The sequence below is a fragment of the Antennarius striatus genome, chromosome 1 (genome assembly GCF_040054535.1).
Source record: "Antennarius striatus isolate MH-2024 chromosome 1, ASM4005453v1, whole genome shotgun sequence".
NCBI classification, from domain to species: domain Eukaryota; kingdom Metazoa; phylum Chordata; class Actinopteri; order Lophiiformes; family Antennariidae; genus Antennarius; species Antennarius striatus.
The window spans coordinates 16,187,654-16,213,139 of NC_090776.1; the positions used below are offsets into that span (position 1 = coordinate 16,187,654).

Below are 25,486 nucleotides of genomic sequence, written 5' to 3' on the forward strand. Positions count from 1 at the left end.
CTTTGCTCTTTATACACTTGACTTACCTGCTGATTTGCAATATATTAAAAACAGTCTCACAGTTGTGGTTTTACAGAATTATTAGAAAATATAGGAAGTTTGGATAGTCTTACATCCTCTAATCCTCTGTAGAATTTACTCCTATGTAATTAAACATATTTATGTGGTTCAAAGAAGACTTTGAACCCCAACTTCAGCAGTTTTCTAATCAATGTGTGGGTTCATATACTTTAAACTATTAAATCTAAAATATACTTATAAGCCTTGATTTGGCTTCATACTGTTACTCAGGTCATTTGAAACAGCAACCTAAATAGCACACAGAGCGTCACACCTGCCGTCTATGTTGTAAACGAGAAGCAGTGACACGTATTGACGTCATGAGGGAAATATGAGAGCAGATGACAAAATATGATATGAAAGTTTTCTGTGTTATAGGCGAGGAGTGACCGGTGTCAAACATCTGCTGTTGGTGAGGATTTAATAGAACAGCAAGATAGTCGTGAGTTCGCTGTAAACGACCGTAGACGAGACTGTAAACTTATGTAAACGCCTACATGGGGAGATGGATGAGAACCGAGTCAACCACACGGTGGCAGCATTACAAGATCAGACACGTTAACCGACATAAAACCACGAAGAAGAACAATGAACCGCAGAAGAAGAAGAAAGGCTAAAAACCAATCGAGACTGACTTGGTAGCTTTCGTATGTTATGTCTGTGAGTTAATTAGGAAAATGTATTAACCGCGAATGTTAATTGTATGTGTCCGAGCAGTTGACAATGTCTAGCCGGGCTCTGAGGAGACTCAGAGGGAAGCTGCGCGGCCAGGAGGCCCTGGACAGCGGGGATGTAACTTTTGGTGACGTCCCTGAGGAGCAGGCTGCTGGTGAAGAGGAGCAGCAGGACACGGCGAAGACGTTTTCCCAGTCCAAAACAAGCCGAAAAACGAAGAAAGACAGGGCTAAAAAAGACGTCACTAACATTTATGAATTGGTGAGGAGACATTATAATTCCCAAACGTGAAGTTGTGACACTAGTTGTCCAGTGACAGACAGTAAACATTGCTAGCTGGAGTTAGCTTCTCGGCGTTAGCGTATCTGTCAAGTTGTTTGAAACACTGTGTTTTAGGACGGACAGACTTATCTACCAGCATGTCATCACATTAGAAAAACAGTGAGAAGTAGACTGTATAGTAACCATACAAAGAGATTGATGAAAAAAGCTCCAGTGCATTTAAAATTACAACATAACAGGATTGTTTACAAGCCTTTCAGTCGCACACTGACAGGTGACATACAGTACTGTATATAAACACTGCACTCGATGCTTCTTCTTCTCCTTTCAGCTTTTCCCTTCAGGGGTCTCCACAGTGAATCAGTGTCCTCCATCTAACCCTGTCTTCTGCATCCTCTTCTCTCACACCAACTACCTTCATGTTCTCTTTCACTACATCCATAAACCTCCTCTTTGGTCTTCCTCTAGGCCTCCTGCCTGGCAGTTCAAAACTCAGCATCCTTCTACCAATATATTCACTATCTCTCCTCTGGACATGTCCAAACCATCTCAGTCTGGCCTCTCTGACTTTATCTACAAAACCTCTAACATGTGCGGTCCCTCTGATGCACTAATTCCTGATCCTATCCTTCCTGGTCACTCCCAGAGAGAACCTCAGCATCTTCATCTCTGCTACCTCCAGCTATGTCTCCTGTCTTTTCCTCAGTGACACTGTCTCCAGACCAAACAACATCACTGGTCTCACCACAGTTTTGTACACCTTTCCTTTAATTTTAGCTGAAACTCTTCTATCACACATCACACCTGACACTTTCCTCCACCCGTTCCATCCTGCCTGTTCACGCTTCTTCACCTCTTCCACACTCTCCATTGCTCTGGACTGTTGACCCTAAGTACTTAAAATCCTCCACCTTCTTGATCTCTTCTCCCTGTAACCTCACTCTTCCACTTGGGTCCCTCTCATTCACACACATGTACTCTGTCTTACTGCGGCTAACCTTCATTCCTCTCCTTTCCAGGACAAACCTCCACCTCTCTAGCTTCTCCTCCACCTTTTCCCTGCTCTCACTGCAGATCACAATGTCATCTGCAAACATCATTGTCCATGGAGATTCCTGTCTAACCTCGTCTGTTAATTCTTCTATTGGTATTTACACAAACCTGCAAGCAGGGCCTCTCATTTGTATTTTTGGGACATAACATTGCATCAGATTGACTTTCTTCTGGATTCGTTTTTTACCCATTTCTGACATTGCTTTTCACATTGACTTGATAATTTCTGTTCTTTTTAGATAGGTGACGCAGACAATGAAGGAGAAAAGACTTCTTCTGATGATGAAAGAGAGAATCTGGATGTAAATAAAGCTAGTGCTGTGGAAAATAATAACAGAGATGTAGAGAAACCAGATCAGAAGCAAGATGATGCAACACAGAAAAAGGTAAATCTAAAATTGTGTTATGAGTTTGTTGTTTTTTTCTATATTTCAGATTTGGCCTTGATATTCTATTAAGAAATGTACATATTTACCATTTTTATTTAACAGTGTGGACTTGGAGTCAAAAAGAAGAAGAAAAAGAAGAAGACAAAAGTCATTTCAGAAAATAGAGAGGTGAAAATCTTCTAAAATTATTTTATCATATCTGCTATGGAAAGTCTGTTTTACAACTGTAATAAATAATGGTTGTGCATAATAATTAGTAATAACTGTATGATTTCCTCTGATGAACTTGGATTCCCTCTGTTAAATCTGACCACTTTTCATATCCCGTTCCAGATCATGACTCAAAAACTAATGATTTTTTACCTGCAGGAAGTTGCACCAGATGATAACATTGATTTACTGCTGGAGAACCTTGACAAGTCCAACGGACTGAGTTTGCAAAGTGAAGATTGTGGAGTCTCTGACCGAAAATCGTCCCTTCATGTGGAGCACAGGTGATGGGACCAACTCATCTAGACAGATGGATTCAGATCAGACATCTTTATTTTTGTTTGTATCTTATTGATTAAGTATTTTTAATAATCATAGTTCTTGATTAATGGCCACGCGTAATAATAAATATAGTAAAGATCTCTGTGGTTCTTGAGTTCCACCAAGTGGTGGCGCTTGGCTCATTAAAGAAACATCTGTTTTAAGGAAGCAGCCATTGGGTATAGGCTACATTGAATATTTGCTGGGTAAGTGTGTTGTAGCATCAGATCATTCATCCATCTATTTTTTGAAGACAAGTCAATTACAGTCGTCTCGTCTTTAGCCACTTTTCTGCCTTGCTAATCACGGGTCTCCTGGAGCCAACAGCTGGCTGCAGGCAAGAGGTGGGGTACATCCCGGACACATTGCCAGGGTATTGTGAGCCCAAAACCAGATCAGTTTGTATGAATTAATTGTCAAAAACCAGCAAGAAATTTCATGAGCATTCCAGTTTTCAGAGATATAACCACACATGCAGGGAGATCTGAACTCTATACAATTGATGTTACACCCATTGAAGGCACTCCGTACACAAATGCTTACATGTTCTCATGGAAAAATAAATCACAATAATCCCTTGATTTTTTTAATGCATTGGTGCTGTATAGTTTCGAGCAGACTTGGAATGACTTCCAAATATTGTTTTCCCTTGAATATATTATGTATGATTTTATTATACAGTATATGATAAATGAATATGATTTTCTCTGTCAATTCATTAGGAATCTCAACCCAGAGATGGAGCTGAAAAGATATTTTGGTGCGCGTGCTATTCAAGGGGACCAAAGGTAAAATTCTTGTAGGATTATTTGTTGGCCCACAACCTTTGTATGAATACATGTGTTCTTGTTCTTACTTCCATGCCCAACGATCTTATTTTTTCACTCCAGTTTACTAATTAGCAGAACTGAAAAAAACCCCTGAATGGCTTAATTTTCTGAAACATTGCTCTGAGGGTTTTAAAGTAGACTAAGGAATAACTGAGTACATTTTGTTGAGGATCCAAATTCCTAGGAAGATAAAACTTTTTTTTCACTATAGATGATTAACATTTAGATGTGGGTTGCCCCTCCTTTCCTGCTCCAGAGAGCAGTTGGGGGGTGAGCAGTTACTTTCTTCATCACAAATAACATACTCAGCAGAATCTTTATGTTTACAGGGCAATGGAAAGAGAAAGAAGCTCCAATATAACTTAGTTGCCAAGTTTAATGAGTGTTGATTGAAAACAATGTACAATCTTACCTACATAAGTACTTTTGGGAATCTTTTCTGTTCGCACATAAAGTGTTTCCCTGTCCAGACTGTCATCGCCTAGAAGAGTAAGCTATTAGCCTTGGCTGAGAACGTGGATCCTCTAGTTTTTACTTGTTTTCTTTTGACAGACCTCGACAGAGAAACAGACAGTTTCACCGTAGCACCTGGATGACGAGTCATAAGGACAGCTGGCCTCGTTACAGCCGCCCAGGTAGACCTGTTCATACACTACCCAGTAGTGTGATGTCTCTGAGATCATTAACTCAAGAGATACATTCAAATACAAATTATTTTTTCAGTTGCAAATTTATTCTCACAACTTCTTGAAGAAAATCTCTACAGTGTAATTCTTACACATGGAGGATAATATCTACAACTATGTTTTTATGCATTTATAGTCAGTTAAATCTCTGACCTTTAAATTACCGTTTTACCCCTCATAAAACTAACTATAACTGGTCTAAACTTTGAAAGAGAGAAAATATATGGTTTTCACTTATTTCCATTCTAAGAGCAGTAGATTAAACTTTTTAAAAGAAAGAGTTGTTTCATACTTTTGTGGCTTGATCAGAAGTTGGCTTTTCATATGCATATTGATAACTTCGTGAAAAAGCTTTAACCTGAATTGTTTCTTTCTTTTGTTTAAAAATGCTTTCAGTTCAAAGCCAGAAATAAAATTCTTCAAAGCTTATCTAAGTCTGTAACAGGTTATGGTGATGTGATTTACATCCATACTGACAGATCTATTCCGAAGAAGGTGTATTCTGTATATCATGTTGCATTGTGCTTTTTATTCTCCACCAGAGAAACTAAAATCATTTGTTCTTTACTATCTAGGCATTGTTAGCTAAGCAGTGATTAGTGTATTTTTGGGATGGCCAGTTCGCTTTATTTTTTTTTCCTTCTTTCCATTAGTATAATTTACATTGTGTGTGCTTTATGATTTTAATCTGTCTGTTTTAATAATTTTATCCAGGCAATCATTTATAGTGTTTTGTAAATCTTTTTTCTCACAAATAATTGCCATAAAATCTTTGTTACATTTTTTATACTGGCGTCATTAAATTAGACTGCAGCATTGTGATAATATTGAAAGTTATAGATATTTTTATTTGTTGTCTTTTTTAATTTGAATGTAATGTTAAATTTCACAATTCTCTGGGTCAGAAGAAGACAAACATGGAGAAATATGTCTGCTTAATAAAAAAAATATTTCACAAAATGGGCGGCAGTGGCTCAGTGGTAAAGCGGGCGGTGGAGCAGGTCGTCCCATGATTCAAGATCAGCGGTTCGAGTCCCACTCCCGCCCAAAAATACCCAGAGGTGAGCTGACATTGGAGGTGTCAGCTCACCTCCGGGGCACTGCCGAGGCACCCTTGAGCAAGGTGCTGTCCCCTTTACAAAGTACTCATTTGAGGCGCACCAAGAAGGAGCAGCCTGCCACCCTATCTCCCTTGCACAGTCCCCCTTGTGTGTGGTGTGTGTATTACAGGGGCCTGTACACACTAATATGCATGCATTTGATTTGATTGACTAACAAAAACTAGAGTGTGCGTTCTTAATTTCTCTTCAGGGATTATAACAGTGCATTAAATTAAATTAAATTAATTAAAAATTAAATTAAATTAAAATTAAATTTAGAACTGTTATCATTATTACCTATGTACAAATTAAAAGCAAGATCTTAAATTGTCAGAATACCCCTGATTTCAAAGGTTTGTGAAGTAAACTAGACGGTGAACACTACATCTTCTTTTGTTTTACTTTGACTATTTTCATTCATGTAAATTCATGATGTACTGTTCCTATTGTGTCTTTCTTTAGCCATTGTTCTTCACTTTGTTTGACATCCCCACAGGAATCTCAATGACTTTAGTGCAGTCAAAGGATGGCGTTCAGTACTTCACCTTTGAGCACAACCGTGACTACCAGCAAGTACAGTTTAAGTTCCTTGATGCTGTCAAGTCTATGGACCCCAACAACATTGTGGTAAAAAACAAAACTTACCTCTGCTGTGCACTTGGGGGTGTGTGAGTTTCATGATGAGTTAATAATTTTGTTAATTTTTTATCCAAGTTGAGCATTCTCAGGATTGAGGTTGGTAGGAGGTAGTCTGTGATTTGGAGAGGCAAGTTTGGTCATACAACATTACACCAACAATGTAATTCATTTTAGTCATTAAGTTATTTTGTTTTTCACAATTCACATGTGGTTGTACATCTACCCACTGACAAATCAGAGGTTGTGTTGGCACATAAAATCAATGCAGAAGTGTTTTTATTTAATTTCAACATATTTTAAGTATGTTAAATGTTTGCATCTGTGTAACTATCAACGTTCTCTCTCTCTCCAGGCCGTTCTTCGGCTTAGCCCTTACCACATCGATTCCCTGCTACAGCTTTCTGATGTTGGTCGCATGCAGGAGGATCAAGAGATGGCCAGGGACCTCATTGGTGAGGTTCCATAGTTTACATCAATCAATAAAAGTACTGCAAAATGTGTTTAGGGACCAGCAATGCCCTCGATCGTAAGCCATTAACCAGCATCTTTTACAATCACATTCAGGAATGCTGTTTTTTTCAAAGGATCCATAAGAGCACAAATAGTCAGTGCTGCTTAAAGGCAAACTGACACATTGTTGTTTTACGATGCTTTACTTCCTGCAGCTTGAAGCTACTTTCAAATGGTAAATCTGGAAGTTACTGATATGGGTTGAATGTTTTCCAGTGTTAAAAACAGTCACAAGCTCCGGCTGTTCTCCTTTAATTTTTTCTACCAGGCTTCAGACATGAAATAAAGTGAATTAACAAGAATTCTTAATCTTGATGAAAGCTTTTTTAAATATAAGTCTTTTGTTGTCATCCCCAACATAAAAATGCTGGGGGGATTATAGTCGTCATCATGTCTGTCCATCCGTCTATAGTCACTTTTTGTAGTGAGCGTGTTTCACACACTATCCCTTCTTTCTTCTCCAAAATTAAGACACATATTATTGAGTCTCTAAATACTTTGGAATTATTTACTCTTGTTATTTTCTGTGGTTTCTATGAAAACAAAATTGGTCTCTGATTGTTGTTTTTTTATCCATAGATTTCATTTTTCAAAAAACCCCAGTATATCCTACTTTCACCAAATTTAACAAATAAATTAATCATGACAAGTAAATTACCTGTTGATATTTTTTATGTTTATACAAATTCCCATTTTTAAAGAAGATTTTTCATATAGAGTTTAATTTAAGGTGATTCTGAATAGACTGTCTATCTGTTAGAGGAAATGGCAAAGACTGACTGATTTCATCCTACAGTCCACCTCATTAAACTATAATAAGATTTTATTTGTTTAGATGTGTTTTCTTCTTGTTTTTTCCAGAAATGGCCTTGTACAACTTTGAGTGTTCCTTTCACCCCCTATTCAGTCTGACCTCGGGTACCAGCAGACTGGATTATCTGAGACCAGAGAACAGGTTAGCTGTTTCTTTTTCCTTTCCTTGCCTTGTGGGATGAACTCTATATTTGTGGGACACCAGATTGTAGTTTGCAGCAAAAATTCACTGATTCTTTCATCTCTATTTTCAGGGCATTTTATCTGGCACTTTTTAAACACATGATGTTTCTGGAGAAGAGAGGATGTCCTCGGACAGCTCTGGAGTACTGCAAACTCATCTTGAGGTACAATGGAAAACTCTGAAATGGCAAGAAATACCAACCATTAAGCTGAAAGACAAATACACAGAGAGACATATACTAAAAACCTGTTCTCCATTAAAAGTTAACACCTAAAATAACTGTTACCATAGTGATAGTCATTTCTGTCATTCATCTCTTTGACTAAGCCATGAAATCTATTCCCATTATTCTTGACCCACACATCCTTTTACTGAAAGAATGCAGTTTAGACACAGTTATTAATTTCACATGTACAAAAGTACATCTGGCACATGGTACATCACATGGCTTGCTAACCAACAAAAAGAACTCTATTTTCCTGAATAATAGAACAGCCAACAGCAGTCATCAGACTGGAAACTTATTGATAGGGAACAACAACACAGGGAACAACCATGAAAACATGGTTTTCAAATTTCTCACATGTGCTATTGTGTTGATTACAAGATGTTTCAGCTGATATTTAAATACATATCTGTATTTGTTAATTGGTTAAATAGTGACATACATCTTGTCCTTTGAGTAACTCTATATAGTAATCAGATTTGTCTTCTTTTCACTTAAATCAGCTTGGAGCCGGACTCTGACCCACTTTGCATGCTCCTGCTCATTGATTTCCTGATGCTGCGTTCCAGAGAGTACCAGCCTCTTCTGCAGTTATATCAGGAGTGGGAGGTAACGTTTGCAATCATGTGCCACAACAAACCAGCTGATGCACTGGTTAAACTGTGGAACGTAGTTAAAAATTAAAATATGACATTAACATTGTACAGACACGGCTCACCTTTTAAGTTCACCCAAGTATATTAGTGTACATTGGTCCACATTTGTTTACAAAAACAGAAATTCTAAACTTTTGCATTTCAGGAGCACAGAAATCTGTCCCAGCTTCCAAACTTTGCATTCTCCACTGCACTTTGCCATTTCCATCTCAGCCAGCAAGAAGATATCGGTCCAGAGGAAAGTGACAAACACAGACGTAAAGCTGACCAAATGCTGCAGGAGGCTCTCATAATGTTCCCTGGAGGTGAGACTCAGGATTTGAATATTTAGATGTCACTGGCTGTCAGTATGTCCTTGTTTGTGGTGACAATTTATTCATTTGAAAGAACCTGTTAATGAACTTACACTTACACTTTTTGCTGTATATGCGTCTGCTGCAGTCTTAATGCCCTTACTGGATCTGTGTACCGTGCAACCTGACACCTCAGTCACAAAACATGACTTCTTTGGGCCAAAGAGTCATATAGGGTAATGTATGCTATAGTAATAATAAAATTATTAATATTGTTGTTACGTACGTTGCACATCCTTTCATGGTTTTGCTATTCTTCACCACAAATCAAGTGAGGAGGAGGAGGATATGTGTTGTGGGAATGGGTTTTGGCCTGATTTGTTTCGGAAACAGGACTAAATGTTTCAAAGGACGAAATATCTTTTCACAGCACTTAAATTTATCATCCCTGATACAGGATGGTTGATCTCATTCCTTATTTAGATCATTAGAAGCTTCCAGACATTGAACACATTTTAGTTAATCTACTTCTCCTTCAAGTTGGCTGTTAAATACAACTCGCTGCTTTATAGATTTAGCACTGTGTCCACTGCCATCAACATTTGAGACACATTGAAGGCACTCCAGGCTTTCTAGGGGCTTTGGGCTCATTCTTGTTTGGTTTATTTTCTGCAGAAGATCTGAAAAACATTTTTAAATTCCTCCTGAAATTTTATGAACACAATAAAAGAGCTCTGAAGTTGTGTATTTTGCACATTACAAAGTTTAGTATGATAGAATGTTTTCAATTTTAAACTTTTAATTTTTAACTCATTTTGTGAATGGGACACATGACAGTTTCAGGGGCATAACTATAGTATTTTTCACAGAGCATAATATACTTGACAGCTACCCTTGATAATGGTGGATTTTTAATATTTTCACAGCAATTATTTTTTATTTTAAGTTTTATAAAATTCAATGGAGAGGAACACCTTTGACACTTCTATAATTTTTTTTACTTCAATGAAATGCTCTTGTGGTGGACATCTTGATTATTCCATTTGTTTTTATCCAAATTTTTGTCAATTTTGGCTCTTCTGTTCTCTTCTCCACCTATTCTACCTTAACTTTAAAATCTCATCATAACTTTTGTCTGTAGGCAACCCCCCGCCCTGGCTGAACTGACTGCGCTGTATGTGGGGAGGACTTGTCACCTATGGAAGGAGGCAGCAGTAATGCTTTGGTTGGAAGAGTCTGTGAAAGAGGTACTGCGTAGAGTTGATGCCAAAGATGCCCTTGTAGAAGACTGTCGAAACAAGTAAGAATCAATGAGCTGCATGCCTGACCACATATTTGTACACTTAAGCTTTCAAATTCATACCCATGTCACTGTTCCAGGAGAAAACAGAGATACCAGAGTGCACCGAGAAATATCCACCGCCATGTTCTCCTCTCAGAGATCAAAGAAGCGATCGCAAGTCTGCCCTTTGTAAGCAGCAACTGCACAGTCCACAGTATCCAGTCTCACCCATCACATGAGCTAAGGGATAATGACTCATGAAATGTAGCCCTTCATTCTGATCATTTTTGACACGCGCGCACACACTCACTCCTACGGACATTTGGGACCGGCTAATTCCCCTGAAGCGCTTGTTTTTGGAGGTGGGAGGAAGCCGGAGAACCTGGAAAGAACCCACGCAGACACGGAGAGAACATGCAAACTCCGCACAGAGCAGGACTCACACCCAGAACCACCTTGCTGTGTGGAGACAGCGCTACCCACTGTGCCACCGTGCCGCTTTGAAACGATACCATTACCCATTTTTCCTGTAACTAGTTGTTTCTACTGATATTATCAGGCAAGAATTAATGTCCCATTGACAAGAGTTATCTAGTCTGTATCACACATTGTGTTCCTTGTCATTATGGCTGTCCCACGAGATATCCACTGATCTACCATTATAAGAAAACACTTTTTGAAAAATTTGTTCCCCATCTGGATTTAAAGTAAACAGAATTGGTTGTTAAAGTCTTGCTTATTTGTTTTGATGCACTCAGGAGGTGACAAGTCAGCCATTGATGAGTTTTGACCCCCTTCCACCACTGGACTCAGTGGTGTCTTATGTCCAGCCAGAAAGGTAATGGAGGACCTGTGAATACTGTGTGCATGTGGTTTCCTAATAGTCAAAAGTAGATACAAACATTGTCGTTTAGAAACAAGACTCATCATATATCATCTGTGTGTGTGTGTGTGTGTGTGTGTGTGTGTGTGTGTGTGTGTGTTTTAGGCACGCTGGTGCAACCAGTGAAAGTACGCTGTCACTCTTCTTCCGGTCTTTGCTGCCAAACTTCAACCTTCAGGTGAGCTACCATGATTTGGGAAGATGGGCAAGTTAGGAAGTAGAACATTATATTAAATTCAATATTTATTTCTATTTTGCTATACATGTCAAATTCTCATGATTGTAGTCTTATAATTTACAAACTGTCAACATGATAAGCAAAGTCTAGTATCACCATCTGAAGTAAACCCAGGTGCTGTGTGGTACAGTAAGTGTTAAACAATTGGGCAAATTTGCTGCAGTAAAAACCAAGAATACAAAATCAGGAATTCATGTGATTTGCGGCTTTGAAGCCTAGAATCAAATAAACTAAATTAAATCTTGTGAAGCGGGGATTTAATTGTCAGTAATTGTCAGTGTTCATGAGTTCATCTGTTCGTCCACCAAATATCTTCACAACTGTTGCAGATAGAAAGTTGAAAGAAAAAGCACATTACTGGGGAGGCTAAGGGGATGGAAATGAGATGATGAGTTTGAGAAAAGTAGGTCAAGGTCAAATTTTAACTTTTATACACTCAGGAACCGGATAAGATAGAAAGACAAGGGAGAAGGCCAGTGTGATAGATCACATCCTGAGATACCTTTGCACATGTCTAAGATAGAAAGACGAAACAAAAGCTGTTATATTCAGGGAGGCAAGGGGATGAAAACCTTGACTTGAAATACTATGTCAAGGCCACATTGTCACTTTTATACCTTTTTAGGTACACATCTCTGAAACCTCATGACGAATAGAATGCACCAGTTACATGTTGGATCATGGGACTTTTATTAAATTTTGAATTCAGGGGTGTCGCGGGATGTTGCAGTCTCTGACAGCCTTGTTTCTCTTTAATTTGGCAAGTGTGTGAACAATTCACTGTAAACTCACCCTCTCATGAAAAAAACACACACACACACGCTCATCTTGGTGTGTGTGTGTGTGTGTATATGGTTGTCTGTCTTTGTGTGTGGCTCCGCGGTGCACTGGCGTCGTGCCCGGAGTGTCCTCCGCCTCACGCCCTATGCCAGCTGGGATAGGCTTCACGTCCCATGACCCGCTACGGTGGTTAAAGCGGTAGAAAATGGATGGATGTAGACACACACACACACACACACACACACACACACACACACACACACACACACACACACACACACACACACAGTATATATATATATATGAGTATCTGCGTGTGTGTACAGGCCCCAGAAAGAAACACACACATCAGGGGCCTGTAAGCTTGCAATTCAAATGCAGTGGGAGGCAGAGCAACGGGCGGCTACAACAAGGTGCGCCCTAAAGAGCAGCTTGTAGGGGGAGGGCGGTGCTCAGGAGGTGAACTGACACTTCCCACTGCCAGCTCATACTCCAGATGTTTAGGCCCACTCGGTCGTCAGCCTGGTGACTTCCTGTCCCCAGCCCAAGACTTAGTGGACTGAACTACTGCCGCCCCAGGTTTCATGCTTGTATTTAATTCATGGGGCCATTTTAAACCATCAGGTTTGCATTCCGGTGATTATTTTCTAATCGTAAATGTTACTCATAGACCCATAATATCTGACTATAATATCTTACCAGCAATCTTTGCTAAATTATTTGGTCGACAGTTTTAGAGATGGAGAAGTGAAAAGTGTGAACATGACTTCCTAAACCTGACGTGATGTAAGAGATGTTGCATTAATATAAGAGGGGTTCAGGAGCTTGTGATTCCATCAGGCTATTGTTTAAAATGTTTTGGGGGTGTTTTTCTGTATAAATAAAGATTGCGCTGATGGTGATATTTTTGTTTTTATTTTCAAAGAAAAACAGAATCTGAAATCTCTTTTTCCTAAGTCATCCCGTTGGAGAGAAATAACAAATGTTGAATCATTAGTTATAAAGGTTCTTTATGTCGTTTTTGACCATTTTTTTAAGTGTGTCCCTGATTTGTGCAACTGATATATAGATGGCAATATAATACCAACGGCAGAAAAAAAGACACAAATAGGTGTGGTTGTGTACAGTGCACATTGTGTACAGTATGTACAGACTGTTTACATACTGTGTAAGAAAAATCCTGTTTTAAAATTTTATATAATCAATAACTTCGATCCATTTTCTTGAAGATGAGATGATCACAATCATCTTATCAACAGTTGCTTATCCGCCATGCTGGTCACGGGTTACATTATAATGAAACAGGCGAACTTAATCCAGATCTAAAGAATATATATTAAAAATAGAACACAGTACAGAAAAGAATACATTGAAGAGACAGCACCACTGAGATCATGCAGATTAGAAGTCTTTCAAATCAATTTCATGTGTCTCTGAATAAGTTCTAAGAAAAAATGTATATCCTTGTTGATAACCAATAAACTTATGATAAACTCATGATTTTAAGTGCCATAGATTTCTAAGGTCGAGGGATGTTGTTGTCTTACCGCTGTCCGATGTGGCAGGGGGCAAATTCTGCTGCAGAAAGAGCCTGGAATGTAATAATTATCAAGTTTATGGAGACCACTGTACTGAGTGAAGTTTGCATTCTTTCAATGCCTTTTGGTCGATTAATCATTCATATTAAAGACTGAAAATCATTAGGGGGAAAGACCCATTGACCATCTTTCTATTCACAATCACAACTACCAGTAATTGATTTGTTCTGTGGTCTGAAGGGAGCTGTCAATCTTCTGCTTGATTTCGGTACATTGCACTACATTGCATTGCTGCATCTACATCTGAAACCATACTCCTTCAAGCATTACAGAGCACAGGCATCCACTTCTTTAGCTATGATAATCACTGTGGTCAGATATCCTATTCAAAAGCAACAGCATTAGCCCATGTCATGCACAGAATTCAAGCATGTGACCTGACCACTGTCTCTCTCTCTACCTCTTTAAAATCAGATTGAAAATTGATCAGACATGGGCTTAGCAATTTTCATGAAACTTCAGTGGATTATTAAAGAATAAGATAAAATGAATTAAATTTATGTAATTTAATTGTGCAGAAGAAGGTGCCCAATCTAATCAGATACTGTTATACATACCGTATACATCCCGTTCCAGCCAGGATGCAGTACAATTGAAACTTCTTTTCCTTTCGGCTTTTCCCTTCAGGGGTCGCCACAGCGAATCTGTTGCCTCCATCTAACCCTGTCTTCTGCATCCTCTTCTCTCACACCAACTACCTTCATGTCCTCTTTCACTACATCCATAAACCTCCTCTTTGGTCTTCCTCTAGGCCTCCTGCCTGGCAGTTCAAAACTCAGCATCCTTCTACCAATATATCCACTATCTCTCCTCTGGACATGTCCAAACCATCTCAGTCTGGCCTCTCTCACTTTATCTCCAAAACCTCTAACATGTGCTGTCCCTCTGATGTACTCATTCCTGATCCTATCCTTCCTGGCCAGTCCCAGAGAGAACCTCAGCATCTTCATCTCTGCTACCTCCAGCTCTGTCTCCTGTCTTTTCCTCAGTGACACTGTCTCTAGTGTCACTGAGGAACCTAACCCTAACCCTAACCCTGACAAAAAAAATGCTTTGGAAAAAGCATGCATTTTGGCGAGGTTTCATAAATACTCTTATGGACAAACTTACATGTATTGATCAGTTTTTGCTTTCAAAAAAAGGTGACAATGACCAGAGTGCAAGCCAGTAGGAACATTAAATAAATACTATTATCTATTATGTACAGATTCAGAAATGCAAAATGAAAACTAAAAATGTCAGATTTGACGCCTTACCAGTTAATAAACCAAAAAAATAGCAGAATGTTTAATGTATGAGCATTCTGTGAAGCGTCCTGTTGCAAGGTTAGCTTACAATGGATACTCCAATAGCATTAAATTTCATGTTCAATAAACTTGCTGTGTGTTAACCATATACTGTATACGGCAAGCTTTCAGAAACATTCCATGGTGGCAGGGTTTTTCTTGAAAAAATGAACCAAGGAAAAAAATCAAGCAAAATTATCAAGTTCTTTACAGTTGTAATGTAATCGTTAAACTTATTAATGGGGCATTTGTCTCTGAAAATAAAAGGAACTACGTGTTTCCATCACAAGATGCTTCCAGAGGAGTTGTGACACTGTAAAATCGATGTCAAATCATTTTGACCACAAGGTGAATGAGTGAAAGTGATCAGGAGAGGTGGGGTTAAGACAAACAAGCATGTAAAGGTAGTCCCCAGTATATGAACACAATTGGTTCTGAGAGGATTGTTCGTAAGACATTATTTAATTTCAATCTATAATCAGTTTCTAAGCCCATCCAACAACAGCCAGTCAGCTGTTGATGTTGATGATCCACTGTACGGTGCTGTAGCTTGTAGCATGTGACTTATCTTTAGACCAGGTGAAGAGGAGTTATTATTGGTGAGAGGCATCACTACCACTATGATCACTAGCCTTTGCTTTATCATCCATCATGAACAGTAAAGTATCCAAGGTATGAAGCCTGACACTCTGAGATGCTCACAGAAACAACAACCTACAAGAACAAGAGAGGGAAACGAGTGTTGGAGCTGCGTGAATGCAGCGGTGCTGCTCAGCGGGGGTTGTGGTAGGAAGGGGAACTGCAGCACAATAGTCGGATTTGGCAGTGTGTTTGTTCATGGCTCTAAATGTTCATAAGTCAAATGCTTGTATATCAAAGACTGCCTGTACTCGCACAGATGGAGAGAGACAGGGACAATAATGGCTTTCCTCTAGCTGAAAGAAGGATGTAATAGTATAGAAATGACTTAGATACTGGATACTTTTGTTTTGAAGGATGGGCCGATGCAGGAGGAGGACATGGAAGTGGCTCGAGCCGGACAGGAACTCAACCAGGAAGTAAATCGACTGATGGTGGCGATGAGGGACATGCTGGCAAACATCAGGTTTCAAGAGCCGCCGAGAGAAGACAACCCCTACAGAGACGACGAGGAATGGGACTGAGAGAGGAGTGACAGAGGGTTAGCGTTAAGTTTGAGGATGAAGATGAATCAAAGAAAAAAATCATACTTTATGGTGGTTTTAATAATTAGGAGACGGCACAGGACAGTTGAAGAGTATGCTGTTGTTTTTTATTGTCAGTTTCAGAGTCCTGAAGTAATGGAAAGAAACTATTACAGGCTCATTCTTCTGCTTTTGTGGCACTGATTGAAAAATAAATTTATTCAATCATGAATGAGATGGTGGTGAACTTTATTCAAGAGGAAAGATTGGAAAGACCAATCAGATGAACTGGAACATGTGAAAGTTCATGTCACTTTGAGTTGGAAATTTTCTAACACATGACATCACGCTACAATTTCATCATCACTGAGTGGTTTCTAAGAGTTTGTTTTACCAGCTTCTTCATAGATGGAGAGTATCGATCCCAGGGGAAATTCGTGACACGAGATCAAATTTTAACCTCTTTTATCCTGTTATGTCAATACTTCAAAATGAGAATATTTTTACATGAAATTTCTCAATTATATTTTTATATCGAAAAAATGGTTGAGTACATTGAAGTATATTAACTTGTGAAGCTAAATTGTTTGCAACACAAAATACTTTGATGAAACACGTGTAAACTGCAAATGGACTATATGTTCTTTATAGGGGTTTTTATTTTGGAAATACTGAGATATATCAGTCCAAACACTAAGGAGGAATTCTGTTCAGTCTGTCAGGGAAGGTTTTCTGAATTGATATTGTTGCCAGAATTATGGAATTACTAATATAATTTTAAACATGTCAAACACACGCACACACCTACCGGCAATTTGGAATGTCCAATTAACCTGAAGCGCATGGATTTGGAGGTGGGAGGAAGCTGGAGGACCCGGAGAGAACCCACGCAGACACGGGGAGAACATGCAAACTCCACACAGAGCGGGATGCGAAACCGAAATCACTTTGCTGTGCGGCGCCAGCGCTACCCACTGCGCCACCGTCCAGTTGCACGCCTTGGAATATAAGCTTCCTCACATTGTTACACCCTCGCCTCTGTGCTTACTTGTGAAGTCCCATTACATCTGTTTGAGACAGATGTAATGGGACGACCGTCTTCCAAACAATTCAGCTTGTAAATTATCATTCCAAAGAATATTAACCCCAAATCTCTGAGGCTTTCCAAAGCATCCCTCTCTTTGTCCTCTGAGCCCCCGGAAGAAGTGGGAGATATGAACCAATAAATGATATGTCAGTGTTTCCTGCAATTTTGTTCATAACAATAATTACACAAAGGAAGTCTTCTGTTCTTCTTCTGTTTGCTCCTGTTGTGTTTGAATCTGGTTGCCATACATGTTCTATTTAGTTTAATGCTTCTGTCAAGGAAATCATATTTAGTGCACAAATAATGGATTTCATTATTTTATCCTACATTGACTTACGAATGCTGTCTCAGATTCTCAATCCTGAAACCAATAACACTGAATCGCTGCATTTAAGCCCCGGGGCTGTAACAAGACTACCGGCAATAGAGAATAGAGATGTTTATCATGTCTAACTTAAAGGACATGATTTATGTTCCACCATTTCTCCAGTAATTCACTTTTGTTCTGTTGTTTCGTATACTTTGATGATAAAATGACAGCCTATAAAGACTTTGCATGGTTTTCATGTGGCAGAACCAAGAATGTCTGATTATGTTTCTATTCTGTCATTCCATGAAATTATTTTCATACCATGTCAAGTTTTTTTTTTACATCCATATCTTGTCTCTCTTACATTTTAGTCAAACATTTTTTAATACAACATTAAAAAATACTTATCTTATGCACTTGTTAGACCCAGATAAGACGTAAGCTGTGGAACAAATCACCCTCTATACATATGGTAACTGTCCATATACATAACTGATGAACTCAATAAGCAGCATTGTAACACAGGGTGACTGCTTGATTGTCAAATGATGTCATTGTTGTGAATTCACCTGGAGCTATGGTTGTTTCTGCATGAACAGTTCATGTGATCCTCCTGCAGCATAGAAAGACCATTATTACTGACTGAAAAGGAGCTGTGCGTGATCCTCAGAGTCTGTCCCGTTTACATTTCTGTTACCATCAGTACTGTTTAAACAGTAAACAGACATAAAATTAGTTCCACAATTCCCCTTTTCTCCATAAAGACAGCAAACACATTCCATTCTTTTCTCCTGTAATACAATGCACTGCAATGAAAGAATTGTAAATCAAACACTTACAGATCTTGCAACATTATATTATTTCATGATGTCTGTACTAACTGATGAGCGGGTTGTTTTCTCGATGAAATAGTTTTAAATTAGTAGAGACCAGCAAACATTCCCTGCATTTGCAACCAGACAAAGTTTGATGATGATTGGGAGATTAAGAGTTTGCAATTAACCAACTACCAAAATATTTGTTACCAGACTAACACACAAATCTTTCTACACCTAATATTTATTTCTGAAAAACTTAACATATATTCCTGTCACATCGTATCAGACCAGTGACTACATTATGTACTGGTGCTCCTCAATAAATAAGAGTTATTCTGGATCAATGACATTTGGATGATACTATGTTACAGAAAGCATGGTATTGCATGTAAAATTCTCTCATCATGGAATGCCTCCATGGTCCACAGCAGTACATTCATTCATTCATTCATTGTCATATGACCACCGCTATATCCGCCGCATGTGTCACACATTTTTAAACATGTTTCATGCATGATTACAGTGTTTTGTTTGGCTGAAGAATCCTTCTTCAAAAAACCCAGGTGAACATATCCAGGTAACTTGATAAGACAATTATTTCTATTATTTACTATTACCCTATGGTTAACAATATATTGAAGACCAACATGCAGGACTTCTGTGCTAGTCGTATTTTATCCATAACAAACACCTTGTTTGAGCACGAGGATGTCCATAAGTGCACGTGGCACTAAGATGCCCTTGGCTGGAGGTCAAAGATTGATATGTTGTGATGTCATAAGACCCCTAGTCGAGTGGTGCACCACCAACACTGTTTACAGTAGAGGTAGGGGGCTGCTGACCTCGACTGGAGATATCGCTGGGCGATGGAAAGAATACTTCGAGGATCTCCTCAATCCCACTACCATGTCTTCCTTGGAGGAAGCAGAGGTCTCAGACATGGCCTCCTTGATCAGCCAAGCTGAAGTCACTGAGGAGGTGGTCAAGCTCTTCAGTGGTAGGGCACTGGGGGGTGGGAGGGTGAGATTCACCTTATACCCTTAAGTCTCTAGATGTGCAAGGATTATAAATTTTGAAGCACTATTAATTAAAACCTGTGCTGTTGTTTTTGTCATTGAACTCATTTCCTTGTTGTTTCTCAAGAGAAGCACCATGCAGACCACAATCACGAGTTTGTTCAGTGACTTTAATGCTATTTGTGGCTTCTACTAAAGCATTAATGACAATATGCATACCATTTGACCTAATTTACCCCTAAGATCAATTTTAAGCTGTTTAAATAAATCAGTCACAAGTGGAGAGGGGCTGCAAAGTTAATGATACCCATTTTTCAGTTTCAACCCCAGATGGGTTTACATTTTTATGCAGTTGAGGAATTTTGGGAATGTGTCCCATGTCTGTGATGGCTTGAGTCAGAATTCAAATTTACCAGATTTTCTCTGAAATATATAATATAAACGTGGGGTAGTAAGAGTTCATGTGATCCTCCTGCAGCATAGGAAGACCATTATTACTGACTCAGAAGGAGCTTTGTGTGATGCTCAGAGGCTGTCCTGTTTGACATTTCTGCTACCATCAGTACCGTGTAAACAGAAAACAGACATAAAATTAGTTACACAATTCCCCATTTCTCCATAAAGACAGCACACACGTTCCATCCTTTTGTGCTGTAATGAAATGCACTGCGATGAAAGAATTGTTAATCAGATCTTGCAATATTGATTTAGTTCATGATGTCTGTTCTTTAGTCTGATATTTGTTGAGTTATTTTGAAATGACAGGAAATGTTAATCTATGAGGTGTTAATGTTTCGTTTTACAGACCGTTCGCATTAGACTAAATCTTTCTGTCATTTTCGCGTCACCGGCCCTTATCCATCTTCCTGAAGCCAATTAGGTCAGCACCGGAAATTAAAGGTTCCATGTCTTTATAAGTTTGTATTAAATATGAATGTTCAGCTGTTCGGAATTTTGATTCATAGGGCCTAACATTAACCTAAATTTAAAAAAATTAGGCCTGTCAACGCCCCCCGCCTGTTTTTGTTGTTGTTGTTGTTAGTTTGTTTGTTGTTGTTTTTACAAATTTCACCCTACCTAATGCTTACATTTAACTGTATGTGGACATAAATCTTTTTGCAATCTGTGCTCTTATTTATGGTAACCGATGACCTTTCGGTGCGCGTATGTCGAGCTTGTTAAATCATGTGAACCTGCATTTAATGATGATTTAATTTTTTTTTTTAATTTATTTTAACTGGCTGTAAACGCAGATCAGATATCTCTGAACTACCCCCCCCCCCCCACATGGAGCACTTTTAAAAATCGCAACACGTTTTAATGACTTGACCCACGAAGCGGGTAGACAGGCGTCCCACTAATGTCTGTGCACTATTACGCACGGTGCCTGCGTCCAGAGGGAGAATCGATCACTTCCACCGTCACCTTTATTAATGAATCTTGTCAATGAGGTAAAAGCTGATATATAATACATGGTTAAACAACTCTGTTTAAAAAATCGTTCCAGTCCTGCTCTCATCTTCCTTTTATCCACCAGAAACCATGTCATCGATTACCGAAGCGAGGGCGGCGGGCAGCTGACTACTGGAGAGGTGGGACCTCCGATGTGTCTCACAATTCAGCAGAACACTGAAAGAAGTCCTCGTCTCCAAATCCGGAGTGACCAAAGACAATCCGTTCTCACCGTGTCTGAACTGGGAGTTTTGTAAGCCTTTCATTTAGAGTTTTGCTGTGAAATGACATTCCATGGATGTCTACGGCGGACGACTTAACTCCAGAGGGAATAAGAGGCATTACGTGGAGGAGTCATGTCACAAGGAGAACGTCCTGGTGCTTGCCGTCCGTAAAGTTCATTAGTCATTAATTAATTCTATTTAATTAACGACTGAAATAAATATTAAAAAAAACAGATAATCAAGCAGGTGTTTGGGGATGCTTTTGGTGGATCACATTTACTTGACAATCTGTAGATAACTACCCTGGTGGGTGAACTTTGAACAGCTTGTTTGGGCGAAAGCGTTTGTATTTTTTATTTCTCTTCCTTCCATTTTTTTTATTTATTTATTTGACAGGACAGCCTGAGAATAAGAACCCAGACATGGAGGTGAGCAACAGGTCCTTCCCCACCCTCCTCCACATGGACATGGGCATGTACGATGACTTCATGGACTACAACGACACGAACTTTACCTTCGAAAGAAACGATTCGGATTGCGTGCAGATACGCACCCCCCAAGAGCTTTTCCTTGCTCTGGGACTCATCAGTTTGATAGAAAACATCCTGGTCATTCTGGCTATCTTTAAGAACCGCAACCTACACTCGCCCATGTACTACTTCATCTGCTGCCTGGCCATATCCGACACGCTGGTCAGCGTCAGTAACGTAGTGGAAACCATATTCATGCTTCTCAACGACCACGGTTTGATGGACGTCCACCCCGTCATGCTGCGACACCTGGATAATGTCATCGACGTGATGATCTGCAGCTCCGTGGTGTCCTCTCTTTCTTTTCTGTGCACAATTGCCGCGGATCGCTACATCACCATATTTTACGCGCTGCGTTATCACAGCATCATGACGACGCAGCGCGCCGTGAACATCATCGTGCTGGTGTGGCTGGGCAGCATCATCTCCAGCATCCTCTTCATCGTTTACCACACCGACAACGCCGTCATCGTGTGCCTGGTGGCCTTCTTCTGCACCACCCTGGTCTTCAACGCCGTTCTCTACCTGCACATGTTCCTCACGGCGCACGTACATTCCCGGCGCATCAAGTCTTTCGACAAAAGCAGGCGCCAATCCACAAACATGAAGGGAGCGATTACCCTCACCATTCTGCTCGGGGTGTTCACTTTATGCTGGGGCCCTTTCTTCCTTCACCTCATCCTCATCCTCATCTGTCCCACAAACCCCTTCTGTAACTGTTTCTTCAGAAACTTTAACCTGTTCCTCATCCTCATCATCTGTAACTCCCTCATCGACCCGCTCATCTACGCCTACCGGAGTCCGGAGCTGCGTAAAACACTCCAGGAGCTGGTCTTGTGTTCGTGGTGGTTCGGAATGTGAGACCATGTACTGTTGACTTGGAATAACAAACGAGATCAACAATGTGTGATACCTTTTCTTGGTGTCGGAAGCTGAAGAATTTAGCTGATTCATGCCGATGCAGGCGGGTGGTGTCCGGGTGTGTCATTTTACATAAAGACTCTCTGATGAAGATTTGTGTCCGTCTCATCCTATAATTAAAGATTGTTTCCACGCCTGAAATCACACTGTTTGGGGGGGGAGGACATATACATCAGTGCATGTGCGCTTTATGTTGATATGTTTTAACAACCTCTGTGGATAGAAGGGGTCGTTATTATTTCATTTTGGGAACCCCTGAACTACTGTACATCACATACCTCAGCTAAAGAAAAATCTGGGCTGTTATCTGGAGCCACAGACAGACAAGCAAACTAGGATGTATGATATCCAGCTTGATGAAGTATAAGAAAAACACATTGTACAGCGTGATGCGTTCAAAGTGAAGATCTTTTGAAAGTATGTTTGGTACAATGTGTATGGACCATAATAAATGTCTGGGTGACTGAAATAAAAAAAGAATATCTGAATCAAATGCAGTTCTGTTTGATTATGGGCCTGAAGACTATAGCCTAATTAAATAGGATATAATGAAATATATAATGAAAATTCTCACCGGGTTTCTCTTGAGTTTGAAAAAAATGGCTTGATTTAACTTAGTTCAAATAAGCGTACCAGTACCAGTTTTGGTTATTTCATTATGACTAAAAATTATTCAACTTGGGTTATTTTAAGCATGGAATGTTTGCAGAGAACGTGACTTTAAATTTAGTAAATTAGCATTCACATCAATTTATTCTGGATTGGTGCCTTTAGTTATTTAGAATTATCTGCAGGTTTTATTGTTTGTATTTCCATAGGAAGAATATGTACCAAAGAAAATTATGAGGTTCATTTTAAAGCACATCTTGTAAAAGGTCAATTGTTTTTTACAAATTGCAGAAAGGTGGGATGTGAAAAGTGCCATTTTAGTATTCGTTATGATGGTTTTGATATTTATTTCTAACTGACTGATAAAACTAAGCTTGTGTTCACAAAAATGCCAGTGGGGAATGCCATCTCCTGATGGCTGTTGTAAACAGTGTTATTCGATCATTTAATGTTTATTTCTATCTGGCACAGATCAAAAGCTCAGAAAATGTACTGAACCAGTAGGCAAATAGCCTCAAGACTGTATAAACCTAATTAAGGACCCCACAAGATTACATTTTCCTGAATTTTATTTGATGCATTCAATACTATTTTATTCTGTATTGATCCTAAGGATTTGTTGTAAATAAGATGTACATTTTAGAGCAACTTAGATGAATGTTTTCCTTTATGAAATAATTAAATGTGGTCATCCATCCATCTGTTTTCTTGTACACATGCCAATCCAATCATCTCGTGTGCAAGAATATGATTGGATGGGAACAGGCGTATGTGTATTATGCATGGTAATGCCGACTGTTGTAGACTGTAGAAGTTGAGAGCGGTTTGTTGCTGAGAAAGCTGTTAAATACATAGTCCCTGGTGTTATCACTGAATTCAGTGTCTGTATTTTCTTCCCTTTTTGAATTACAGACAATTGTGAAAATGCAAACCCGCCTCCTTCATGCCCACCACGTTGATTTCTAAATGAGTCAAAGATGGTTATGTCAGCAGTAACTTTATCAAAAGTTGTGTGTATTATGTAATCCTTGAAGTTGTTTACATGTCACTTGTTTGTTTCAATTAAAAAGGGTAAAACAGTAAGATCAACTGGTACATGAATGACCACAACATTATTATTGATCACCCACCCAATATGATAATACACCTTTGGGCTTTCTTTCTCGTAAAGTGTGCCAAGAAGGTTTTAGTCATTTGCAATATAAATAAGCAAACCTTCATATGTGAAACTCAAAATCGTGGTTGCAAATATGGGGGGGGGGGGGTCATTATTAAGAAGAACAAGAAAAGACGGCAGCTTTTCAAGGTTTCATGCATGGCTAAATTAATTAAACCAATGTTTTGTAACTTCAAATGTGTATGATAACTTTTTCATCCTTCAGAGAAAACGAGTGCGACAGGACATTTGCTGTCCCACACAGAAAGGCTATTGATACAGAACATAACAGAGATACTTTTGAAATGGTACTTCCTTTTTTATTTAAACCCGTGATGAAGTTCGTCTCTTGTGCTGCAAATAACATCAATGAAGGGGAGGGGATTTACAATGCAGTGAAAAAAATCCGTACTGTGATCAAAGCAGAAATGAAAAAACTTTGTTTTTAATGGCTTTTTGGCCAATAATGATTCTATCTTCGTTTAACTATCAGTAATTTAGCATGAAGTCCATACATATATTATGCACATGGACAGATGTAGTTTGTGGCTTGTTGGAGTTATACAGCAGTCTTAAAGAGTCTGCCCATGTGACAAGTTAGAAATGATAATAAGCTGATAAGTTAGAAATGATTGTAATAATAATAATAAGATGGTAAGTTTAAAAGATTGTTATTTGAAGATTTATAATAAGATGAACATTTAGTTAAAAGAAATTAAATATAAGAACGTGTTTTGAAAATGAGCTAAAAACATTAAAAACTCTGATGTGTTTAAGAAGGGTTAAAAAGTTAAATGCTAAAATGTCAAATTAATTCATTGTTTATTTTGTTATTGTTAAAAGTCAAGACATATCAATGTTATCCTTGTTCATCAGTGCTGTCTTGATCCGATCGTCTGAGATCGATTGCTTGAGTCTTGATTTGTATTCTGGAGATTCGCGGCACTTTTTCCCACACGACAGTAAAGACGTTACTGACTAGAAATATTTCTCGTCACATTTGTGATTATTTCGCCCCCTCATTGAAGGGTGTAACATTTTGGAGGCACCGCTGGGATTGCTATTCAGATGTCCGGTGTCCACAGCCTGGCAACCGAAGTCTGGAGCAGCTAAAGCCCCCCAATTAACCTGGGCAGGTGACGGCAAGGAACATGCTGTTCAAGGGGATATGGAGCCTGGAGATTGGGTGCGCTACCTGAGGCCAGT

General features: G+C 39.1%; 2 protein-coding genes across 3 annotated transcripts; both read left to right on the forward strand.

The window, feature by feature from the left end:
- The first annotated feature begins 626 nt into the window (after positions 1–626).
- On the forward strand, positions 627–16,393 carry tcf25 (transcription factor 25 (basic helix-loop-helix)). The gene is made up of 18 exons (XM_068319388.1): positions 627–996; positions 2,310–2,456; positions 2,562–2,627; positions 2,829–2,953; positions 3,713–3,778; positions 4,373–4,455; positions 6,103–6,233; positions 6,598–6,697; positions 7,617–7,710; positions 7,823–7,915; positions 8,482–8,587; positions 8,780–8,939; positions 9,076–9,163; positions 10,069–10,227; positions 10,308–10,398; positions 10,968–11,047; positions 11,198–11,270; positions 15,990–16,393. The coding sequence occupies exons 1-18, from the start codon at positions 784–786 to the stop codon at positions 16,155–16,157; spliced, it is 2,043 nt and encodes a 680-aa protein (XP_068175489.1). The 5' UTR covers positions 627–783; the 3' UTR covers positions 16,158–16,393.
- A 4,627-nt stretch (positions 16,394–21,020) lies between these two features.
- mc1r (melanocortin 1 receptor) lies at positions 21,021–22,946 on the forward strand. 2 transcript variants are annotated; one of them, XM_068314294.1, is made up of 2 exons: positions 21,021–21,093; positions 21,461–22,946. In XM_068314294.1, exon 2 carries the CDS (start codon positions 21,487–21,489, stop codon positions 22,453–22,455), a length of 969 nt encoding a protein of 322 aa, XP_068170395.1. In that variant the 5' UTR covers positions 21,021–21,093; positions 21,461–21,486; the 3' UTR covers positions 22,456–22,946. The 2 variants fall into 2 exon arrangements, with proteins under 2 accessions (XP_068170395.1, XP_068170403.1); XM_068314302.1 differs by lacking the exon at positions 21,021–21,093 and adding an exon at positions 21,246–21,370.
- Positions 22,947–25,486: the final 2,540 nt, after the last annotated feature.

What these genes read in the sequence shown, in the direction of transcription:
- tcf25 (XM_068319388.1), top strand. Translation starts at nt 784, where the DNA reads ATGTCTAGCCGGGCTCTGAGGAGACTCAGAGGGAAGCTGCGCGGCCAG. An exon ending in AGTTATATCAGGAGTGGGAG is followed by an intron (nt 8,588 to 8,779) that starts GTAACGTTTGCA and finishes TTTGCATTTCAG; the next exon opens with GAGCACAGAAATCTGTCCCA. An exon ending in GTAGAAGACTGTCGAAACAA is followed by an intron (nt 10,228 to 10,307) that starts GTAAGAATCAAT and finishes TCACTGTTCCAG; the next exon opens with GAGAAAACAGAGATACCAGA.
- mc1r (XM_068314294.1), top strand. Translation starts at nt 21,487, where the DNA reads ATGGAGGTGAGCAACAGGTCCTTCCCCACCCTCCTCCACATGGACATG.